Genomic DNA, 10751 nt, shown 5'->3' with positions numbered 1-10751 from the left:
ATGACAGATTCAGTGATGTCATAGATGATTGCTCTTATGACATCACTGATGTTTCTCCCTTTTTAATGATGATGATGATTATGATTATGGTGCTGACAGTGACAGACTGTGTGCAGTGAACTCTGAGAGGAGAGCACAACACACACACGCACGCACGCACGCACGCACGCACGCACGCACGCACACGCACACACACACACACACACACACACACACACACACACACGCACACACACACACACGCACGCACACACAATGAATGGACAATGAAACAAACAATGAGAAAAAAGTTATTTACGTTTTTAATACAAGCTAACAATGAATATAGCACGAACTAACTAACCACTGTCTAACTAACATAATGCAAAAAATATCAATTAAAACATAATATGATGAATAAATATTGGGTTTTTAGAGAATATACAATCAGTTAGACAATAATGTCATTGTACAATTTGATATTGTGTGCCTTTCTTATTCTTGAGCAATTTTAGTGTGTCTGAAATATCTAAATCAAGAGACATTAAAAGAGTTATTCATGAAAAAAATCTGTTTAAGAATACATTTACAATAAAGTGTAATAGATTGTGTGCCTCATATTGAAAATACCGAACATTTAATTTTAAGGTTATAATGATGCTGTGTTCAACAAAATACAGTACAATACAAAATTCATTCACATTTAATTTCCACAGGTTGTCATCTGTGCGTGTTGGTTTGCCTGCGTTTGCCTCCCCCCTACTGGCTAGTCAGGTCCAGAGCCAGAGGACACTAGTCACGTCCATGCAATTCTTCAATTCTCGCGAGACCTCGTCTGAGACCTAGACATGTAAACAGACTAGAGGGGGCTTGCACTTTCAGTTCGCTCAATCTATCGCATATAACACATTCATTGCTCAAATTACATTTTCTGAGAGCGTGAAATTTCACGTTATTAGAAAGGATGTGTTTATCTAGGATATCGACTGAGATGAGCTTTGTCAATGTGAATTAAGTCGTGTATCGCACCCCTTCCTCATACATGGATCGTTCCTTCCATGTTCGAAGTTGAAAGCGGGAGGAAGGAAGCGTTTCTCTGTTGATGTTTCATGTGTCCACAAGAAGGAGGAGGAGAAGAGAGGGGATAGCCTGTACAGGCAGAGAACAGCACAGTGTAAAGTAAGTCAAGAAATATTACATATTACCGTCATGCACTTATGTAGACGACAAACACGTGATTTAGGAAGCTGGGCGTGGGCTCACAGCTGCTGTGCTGCCAGGAAACTTGTCATAACATAAGCTAACACTAGCTTGCTTGCTAACGTTAGTAGTACAGTGATGGGAGTAGTTGTTCGGTTTAGCCCTCGAGTTGCTCTGTCTGAGTCTGCTAACTTGAATGGGCTAAAGTAATTTAATCATGCGGCACTTCTAGCTTTCTAAATGTTATTGGACCAAATGGAAATGGACCAAATTCTGACAGTGAAACTGGTCACTTCGCGGCGGCTGTGTGTTGTGATTAGTGACGCTCAAATGCATGTATCCAGCTCTACTCGAGCTGACTCCAGACCAGTTGTCATACCCGCTGACGGTACGTGCACATCTACAATGGCAAATTCGCTTTTCCGCTGTGTCGCAGCGTTTTGTGGGCGTGGAAACCAGCTTCCAGCTTGGAGCTGTAGCCTGTAGAAACGTTCTCAGGTCGAGCTACACAGGAGGGTGGGGGGAGCAAATGTGTAGGAAGAGCTGTCATTGGGTAGCTTCAACGAAAGGTCCCGCCCTAGTCCCGCCCCGCGAGCGTGAAGCCGCTCGGAGACAAGCCGCCTCTAGTCTGCCACAGTGAAACGCTGTGGGCGGTTCCAGCGGCAGGGGGCGCGAGGCAAATTGACCAATCAGACACGGAAATAGAGCAAGACAGCCTATCAAGATGCAGCGTCAAAGCGGCTTTTTCAGGAGGCAAGCGGCCGAGCGCTTCATGATGTGCACGTACCGTAAACCAACGAGTTCCACCCACTCAGGCAGAGCCATGTCAGCTCAGCTCTACTCGAGCTGACTCCAGACCAGCAGTTAAACTCAGTTCATAACGCGCGTCCACTATTGTAGTTCTAAACTATGTTGTCATTTAGGAGTTCATCTCCAAAACGCAGTGGTTGCAACTTGCAGGCATTTTTAATCCGTGTATGTTGTGTTCTTTCGTTTTTCCGTTTCAAAACCAAATCGGAAAAACCAAATAACGGTTTCGTTTTTTTCTTTTTCCGTTTTAAAACAAAAACGGAAAAACGGAAAATCAAAAAACGAAAAAACAGGAGGTTTTTCTGTTTTAAAACTAAACGGGAAAAGGGGAAAATCAAGATGTGTTTTGTTGTTTTGTTTCTGTGATATTTGGATATTTTTGGAAACCCCCGTGAATGCTGGGAAAACGAGGAGAGGAGAGGAGGCGCATGCGCGACATTTCCGCGGAAGTTTCAGTCTCAGAAAACAGGAAGAGAGGAGTTGTATGGTCTGAAGTTTGCTTGTTACGTTTTGACAACTTATTGCAGTTATGGCCGCACTTAAACCTTATCATAACTTGATCCACGAACTGTTTGACAGTGGACAAACATACTCCGAGATCAGTGCCGCTCTGCAGCGTTTTGGTGCTCCGCGCTGCTCAGGTTAGTAACGTTATTTCGTTATTTTTTATGTTGTTTGTCGTTTTTATGTTGTCCTCTCCATGTGGCCATGCTTTCAAACTTATATCAGCTAAAACAGATGTTTAGGTAACGTTACATTAACGTTAGCTTGCAAGCTAACGTTAGCTTTCAGCTGTTATATTTGAGGCAAACCTGCCGCTCATGTTGTGGTGTTGTACAGTATAACGTAGCGACTAGCTAGGTTGTCTGTCTGACCGTCTGCCTGTCTCTTTGTCTGTCAATCTGTCTCACTGTCTGTCTACCTGACTGTCAGTCAGCAGATAGACAGACAGTGAGACAGACAGTCAGTAGCCTACATCAGTCAGTGACTAACTGACTTTCTGACTGTCTGCACGACTGTCTGTCTCACTGTCTACCTGACTGTCTGTCTGTCTACCTGACTGACTGTCAGTCAGCGTCTCTCTGACTGACTGTGTGTTTCGCCTGTCTACCTCACTGACTGATGTCTGTCTGCCACTGACTGTCTGCCTGACTGTCACACTGGATGTTATGTAATTTAGTGTATAGCTTTCCATTGTTGCTTTGAATTTGACATTAGGCCAGCCATGACAATAGAGGCCTCTTTTAGGTCTGTGACCTCTGACCCCTTTTGTTTTTGCCCATAGTCTTCTGCACGGCCCAGCGACAGTCTTCATCACCAGTGTCAGGCCCAGTCTCCTGAAAGGTTCCACCTGTGTCATTGGGGCCATCGTCCAGGGTTGCTCCACCCTTCGGCCCAGCCTCCTGGACACCCTCTACACCTGCCTGTTCGTCGCTGCCCAGGCCACATCACCTGCTCACTTCCTCCATGGGGCGACTACTTAATTTGAACTATACATCAACTGACACTTAACTAGACCAGCTTGTGATTTGTGTATCTGTTTCAAATAAATGTACCATTTGAAGCGGCAGCTGTTCAAAAACCCAAGCTAAACGTCCTGGACTCAATCTCAGAGAATCTTTCACATCACTTCTCACCATTGCCAGTTACACACGTCATTAGTACCCACAATCAGGATTGAATTACCCCACCTCAATCTATGCCCCACCTTCATCCTTTGCAGTGTTCCTTTAAAGGTTCTGTTAATCTATTTTTTCTCATGTGTTCTATTGATCACACTCAATAGAACACACTCTAGGCCGTGTCAGGTCACTCCACCCTGTCCACCCTTTTGGTCATCGGTCAATTGATTATTATACAAAAGGTAGTTCTGGCAGGAGCAATTTGAATAGATGATGCAGAGTTCGGATAAGACAAGACAGTTTGGTCTTTTTTAATTTATTTTTATTTAAAAGGTTTACATTTCCTAATATGTATTATTGCCGCATGTATATGCTTGTTCAAAATATGCATTGCCACATGTATTAGATATGTTTGTTCAAAGTAAATTACAAATACTATTTGAATATGTGTCAATTGTTTAAACAGACAAAATGGATACTAAATTTGATTTTGAACACAGCTGATTATTGATTTGCTGAATTAAAAAAATATAGGTGAGGCAATTGTATTTATACAGCACCAAATCATACACTTAAGATCCTTTACAAATAAAGCAGGTGAAGACCAAACTCTCCAGGCAATTAAGGTATGGATGGATATCAGCTACAGATAAAATTGTGCTAAATGATAGCTACTGTAATATGGTCTACAAAGGTCCAATGCCCACCCTTTCCCCTCAAGTATTTAGAATTGACTACAAATGCAGTCAGTACATTTTAGTAGACATGATGATATGCCAAACAGCTTTAATGGTCAAAAGTTGACACTGCATGATGTAAAATACTTGAATAAAGATTCTGGAGTCAGAGGTTGGTCTCAGATGAATATATTATAGCTTGCAAGCGGAGGAATACAGAGTATAGCTTAAGGCTGGTACAATATCACTCATTCTCTAGATCAGTGATACTCAACCCGAGGCTCTAGAGCCACATGCGGCTACTTAAAATAAATAAATACAAATCTAATAAAATAATGGGAGGAAAGGGACTTGGATTGTGGCTCTTTCAAAGCTTTGTTTTTGTCAGTGTCTCCTGAGTAGGGCAAGGCTGAGTACCACTGCTCTAGATTATACACAGAGGCACCAGCAAATATGTCATATCTTGATTGATTGATTGATTTATTTATTTTGGTGACATGTCAACAAAGATACAGGGTACAGACAATCACCAAGGATAAAAACACAATAAAGCCTGGCTATTTCAAGCACTGGCTTGTTTCCATTGCGGTCCTCATATCTCTCTCTACAATGCACAGTTATGGAGTTCTGGACAAAATTACATAATAACAATGTTCTCAGATTTGTGTGTGAGAGTCCCCCCCAATCAAATGGGTCAGTGGCCCTAATTTGGGGACTAAATTATGGTATGGTTTTATTTGGTGATTAAAAAGGGCACATCTTGCCAACACACTAACATAGAAGAGAAATTTAAAATAAAAGAATCGCTGAGGATGAAAACACAATAAAGCCCAAAGGCTTATTCCATTGTGGTCCTCATAGGGGTCCTTGAAAGCAAAAGGGTCAGAACCACTGGTCTATCACATAGCCACCTTTATGTAAGAGTGTGAATTGACCTGCTGGTCATTTTTTTAAGCTACAGTACTTGGCACTAGCTACTTGTCTATGGTCCATGTTTGACATAGCCCTGCCTGTAAGAGTAGAACGACTTTTTGGTAAAAGAAAAAAAAATACAATTTTATATGTAGACTGTTAAACCAAGAAGTTGATATGCTGATAGTCCTCTCAGCTTTTATTTGTAGATATTTGCTGGTTGGTAGTCTAAGTCTAAACTTTAGACTAATAATATTGCATGTATGTAGAGGCATGGATGTTAGCTGGTACAAAGATGTATGAAATATATCAGCTTAGACCCTGGTTGCAAGTATAACCATTTATAAAAGGCAGGATGAAGGTGGTAGCCTGGGTAAACCCAGCCTTCAACGTGACGTCACAGGCTATGCCTGTAGTGTACATTTCTTCGGTGCTGATAGTATGATAGATGATAGAGGTCATGTGGAGGCTGGGTTTACCCAGGCTATGAAGGTGGGGTAATCAAATCCTGATCGTGGGCACTAATGAGGTGAGTGAGAGGTGATGGTGTGAAAGATTCTGGGAGATTGAGTCCAGGATGTTGAGGTATAGTTCAAATTAAGTAGTCGCCCCATGCAGGAAGTGAGCAGGTGATGTGGCCTGGGCAGCGACGAACAGGCACAACAGGTGTAGAGGGTGTCCAGGAGGCTGGGCCGAAGGGTGGAGCAACCCTGGACGATGGCCCGGACACCACACAGGCGGAACCTTTCAGGAGACTGGGCCTGACACTGGTGATGAAGACTGTGGCTGCGCCGTGCAGAAGACTATGGGCAAAAACAAAAGGGGTCAGAGGTCACAGACCTAAAAGAGGCCTCTATTGTCATGGCTGGCCTAATGTCAAATTCAAAGCAACAATGGAAAGCTATACACTAAATTACATAACATCCAGTGTGACAGTCAGGCAGACAGTCAGTGGCAGACAGACATCAGTCAGTGAGGTAGACAGGCGAAACACACAGTCAGTCAGAGAGACGCTGAGTGACAGTCATTCAGGTAGACAGACAGACAGACATACAGTCAGGTAGACAGTGAGACAGACAGTCAGGTAGACAGTCAGTCAGGTAGACAGACAGACAGTCAGGTAGACAGTGAGACAGACAGTCGTGCAGACAGAGTCAGAAAGTCAGTTAGTCACTGACTGATGTAGGCTACTGACTGTCTGTCTCACTGTCTGTCTATCTGCTGACTGACAGTCAGGTAGACAGATTGACAGACAAAGAGACATGCAGACGGTCAGACAGACAAGCTAGCTAGTCGCTACGTTATACTGTACAACACCACAACATGAGCGGCAGGTTTGCCTCAAATATAACAGCTGAAAGCTAACGTTAGCTTGCAAGCTAACGTTAATGTAACGTTACCTAAACATCTGTTTTAGCTGATATAAGTTTGAAAGCATGGCCACATGGAGAGGACAACATAAAAACGACAAACAACATAAAAAATAACGAAATAACGTTACTAACCTGAGCAGCGCGGAGCACCAAAACGCTGCAGAGCGGCACTGATCTCGGAGTATGTTTGTCCACTTTCAAACAGTTCGTGGATCAAGTTATGATAAGGTTCAAGTGCGGTCATAACTGCAATAAGTTGTCAAAAAGTAACAAGCAAACTTCAGACCATACTCCTCTCTTCCTGTTTTCTGAGACTCAAACTTCCGCGAAATGTCACGCATCCTCCTCTCCTCTCCTCGTTTTCCCAGCATTCACGGGGGTTTCCAAAAATATCCAAATATCACAGAAACAAAACAAAACAAATAAAACTTGATTTTCCCCTTTTCCCGTTTAGTTTTAAAACAGAAAACCCTCCTGTTTTTTCGTTTTTGGATTTTCCGTTTTTCCGTTTTGGTTTCAAAACGGAAAAAGAAAAAAACGAAACCGTTATTTGGTTTTTCCGATTTGGTTTTGAAACGGAAAAACGAAAGAACACAACATACACGGATTATTTTTGACCAGTTGCACTTGATTTGAATTTGCATTTGACATGATGTAAGTGTTTCACTGAAATTCTGTTGCTCTCAGCTATACAACAGGAAGTAAGCTAACGTCCATCCATTTATGTTGTCAATGTCTGTCAGATTGTTGTCAGTTATTATTTATTTTTGCTGTAATATATCTGTGACTTTATGTATGTTTAATTGATGCAGTCTTGGCCAAAGTCTCTCTTTAAATCTCACCAGGTTAAATAACACTTTGACAGGATGGACATGACAACGTGTCTGAAGTCCCTCCTGCTGGCCATTCAGCAGTACAGGGGCAGCAAGACAGCCCACAACACCGCCCAGCTCCAGAAGCAGGTGGAGGTGAGCGTGCCTCCTTCACTGATGTGTGTCATCACCCACCATGATAGCCCACAGCCTCCGCTTAATAGTGCATTCAATTCAATTTATTGTTGTCCACAATGTGGAAATTTGTCTTTGGCTTCACAGGTTTGCTTGCACACATGTAAAGTACAGTACACAGACACAGTACACAGCACAGGAAATGATAGGGTACATAATACAACATAGAACAAGACAACAGGACAACAGCACATTACAGACAGCGATAACGGACATGGTTCTGATGTGGATGAGTCTGACGTTTATGAATTTAGCAGATTTATTGCGTTTGGTATGAGCGATTTTTTGTAGATGTTCTTGGTTGCTGCAGGAACTCTATAGCGTCTTCCCGAGGGCAGTTGGCTTTTCGCGCCACCCGTGTTTTATAAATACATCCATTTGTACTGGGACCTGGGGATTTCACAGTTCAAAGGTCAGGACTCGGGAACGAACGCCCCATGTGACGTCGCCTGCCCTCAGATTTTCTCCGCCAAACTCGGGTCACCCTCACCTCGTCTCGCGGTAGCCAGCTGTAGATTACATCCTCCGTCGCTGGAAGCTTGCTGATGTAAGACAATGGGTCTGACGTCACGGTCTGACCAGCCCCGATCTCAAAAATCCAAGCTCTGCCCTTCAGCAGTAGTTAAAATTGTAGTAAATACTGTTTATTAGCACTTTCTGTTGTGTCTCATTAAATCAGTTGTACACACAGTACGTCTAACTTCTATCTGTGGACATGTTGCTACAGTGTTTGTATTCATAAGGTGACTCTGGACTTCCTGTCTTGTTGCTACGCAACGCTGGAGGTACGGGGCTCGCTCTCTTATGGGTTACGCCCACTACGCCAAACTCAATACAAAAACCTGTCTGTTTTACTGTTGTCTTGCTTGTCACTAAGTGTGCCCAACTGCTATAACATGTTATGAATCAGTGGCGAATTGTAATATTCGGGCTAAAAACCGAAGCTCAGACCACGTACGACGTGTCTTGTTTATTTACAAAATTCACATCCGCGCTCATTGTTTTGAATGGCGCGTTACCCCCAGTTCCGAATCCTTTCCTGCCTCCCTTGCTTGCATGACGTCAGAGTAACCTTACGAATGCACAAAATACCGTGGAATCAACCAGGGTTCATGACAAAACCTGGAAAAGTAATGGAAATTTAAAATAACAAAGTTCCAGGTTCTGGAAAAGTTATGGGAAAAAATAAAACCCCCCAAAGTTTTGGGAAAGTCATGGACATTTGTTTAATAAATATTTTCATGACGTTCATTTACGCTGTTTAAAATAATTTGTGTGCTTTTAAAATAAATAATGTAACGTTACATGTAGCCTATATGACAGCGCAGTAGTGTGTGGAGGTGTGTGTGTGTGCGCAGCATGCAGCGTCACTGCCGAGTGCTCTTCTCCCAGCTGTGGGCATTCTCCCTCTCTCACTCATTCAGTGCTTAGCATCAACACAACAAACATGGCTGCTCTGACCCCACACAGAGTCTTGGACGTGCACAAAAAGCGAAATATGGAAATATTTTTGCTTACGTGGAAGCCCACGGTCACAACATAGCCCGTCTGTAAAACGATGTTTAAAAGTGCGCGGGTGACACGCCCATAAACATCCCGACTTGTTCAAAGAGCAACAGGTTAGCGAATGTGATCAATAACATGATTACCGGTACATTCCCTCAAATAAGTCGTCAAACGAGTTTTATTTTGTGACAAGCAAACATTTTTACCGTCAGTTTGACGAGGAAATGCGCTCAGTACGAGCGCAGACCCTCTGCCAAGTAACGTTACTGCGTCACTCATGACGCTGCTTAATAAGTGATCTGGTTGCAAAGATATCAAAGAAATCACACAAAAGTATAGTTGACATCAAATCACGGTTGGTATATAAGCTTTAAGAACACTGACCCTGATCTAATGATTGGTGTAAAATGACATGATGGCTGTGCAGCATCAATAAATGATATCAGCATAGCAGCATTGTTCTAATAGGCTACAGTTAATCAGTGCTCAAAAGGGCAGGAACAGGTTGGTCAAGTTAAAGTGGATCCCTGGATTTAGAGTCAAACACAACAAGGCATTTAAGCTACCTGAATTCCTACAAGAGTGAAAATGAGTGATTCAAATTCATAAACAACTGACCTCAGGCTCATTTAAAGGGACAGATCATCCTAAAATCCAAAATACATATTTCCCCTCTCAGCTGTTATCCCACTCGGCCTGCGGCCTCGTGGGATAACAGCTTATCAGCGGGATATATTCCACAACACCACGCAGCTCGAGTGCTATATTGCTTTTATAAAACGGTTTCCAAGTATAATAATATAATAATAATAATACTATAAGTCCGACTGGCATGGTCTGATAGAGTCAGTTGAAACACTACTGTAAGGCGGGACCTCTAGCAAGAAGATAGACGTGCGGGTGATTTGATTGGATCGTTCTGGAGACTGAAGTCGACATTGGCCAATCCTGGCGCTTGCTGAGAAGCTGAGAGCTTTTTGCAAAGCCCGACACCAGAGCCGTATGCCGACACCAAGTAACGTTACGTCTTATTTAGAAATGCGGGGTTAAGAGTGAGGGCGCGCGAGAGAGGGGTTAAGACATTAGCCCGCGTCTATTCTTGTACAAAACATCATTTTCTGCGAAGTATTAGTAAAGTTATAAGCGAAGATCGATTCACAAGGATCTGAAAGCTGTCTCCGCCATTTTGTTTTTGAGGTACTTTTAGTAAGAGAGTTGCGCCATCATGCGTCCATAATGACTCATTGTAAGGACTAGTGACCCTCCTACAGCAGATCAGGAGAAAGCTGTTTGGCTCGAGCGCAGCGCTGCCTTTTAGTAAGAGAGTTGCCATGGCAACCAATAACCCATGGCCATGGGTTATTGAACTTGGTTACTGGAATTATACAATGGCTGTGAACCAATCAGATTGCTTGATTTGAGAGAGCCGTTTTATAAAGATGGATAGATAGCACTGCAGGTGAGTGGAAAAAATGTTTTTTTTCTGATTTTAGGGTGAGCTGTTCCTTTAACTTCATAGGACACATTTACATCAGAAAGAAGTTGAAAGCAGTGATTGATAATCAATGAAATCTAATAATGATGTTTTTCTGTGAATTGCATCATTGGGAGGTAGATTCTGGCACTCAATATTAGGGGTGGGCAATATATCGATTTTACATCAAT

General features: G+C 42.7%; 1 protein-coding gene across 1 annotated transcript in view; it reads left to right on the top strand.

Annotated features, from left to right (window-relative positions):
- The first annotated feature begins 1119 nt into the window (after positions 1-1119).
- Positions 1120-10751, top strand: part of cip2a (cellular inhibitor of PP2A) — a 95772-nt gene continuing 86140 nt past the window's right edge. The window contains 2 exon segments of the mRNA XM_083653921.1: positions 1120-1158; positions 7419-7541. Of these exon segments, the coding sequence (XP_083510047.1) occupies positions 7440-7541 (102 nt within the window). The 5' untranslated portion in view covers positions 1120-1158; positions 7419-7439.

The sequence above is a fragment of the Poromitra crassiceps genome (genome assembly GCF_964638095.1).
Source record: "Poromitra crassiceps genome assembly, chromosome: 2".
Lineage (NCBI taxonomy): Eukaryota > Metazoa > Chordata > Actinopteri > Beryciformes > Melamphaidae > Poromitra > Poromitra crassiceps.
The sequence above is the reverse complement of the archived record's forward strand: the minus strand, read 5'-3'. Positions and strand labels throughout refer to the sequence as shown.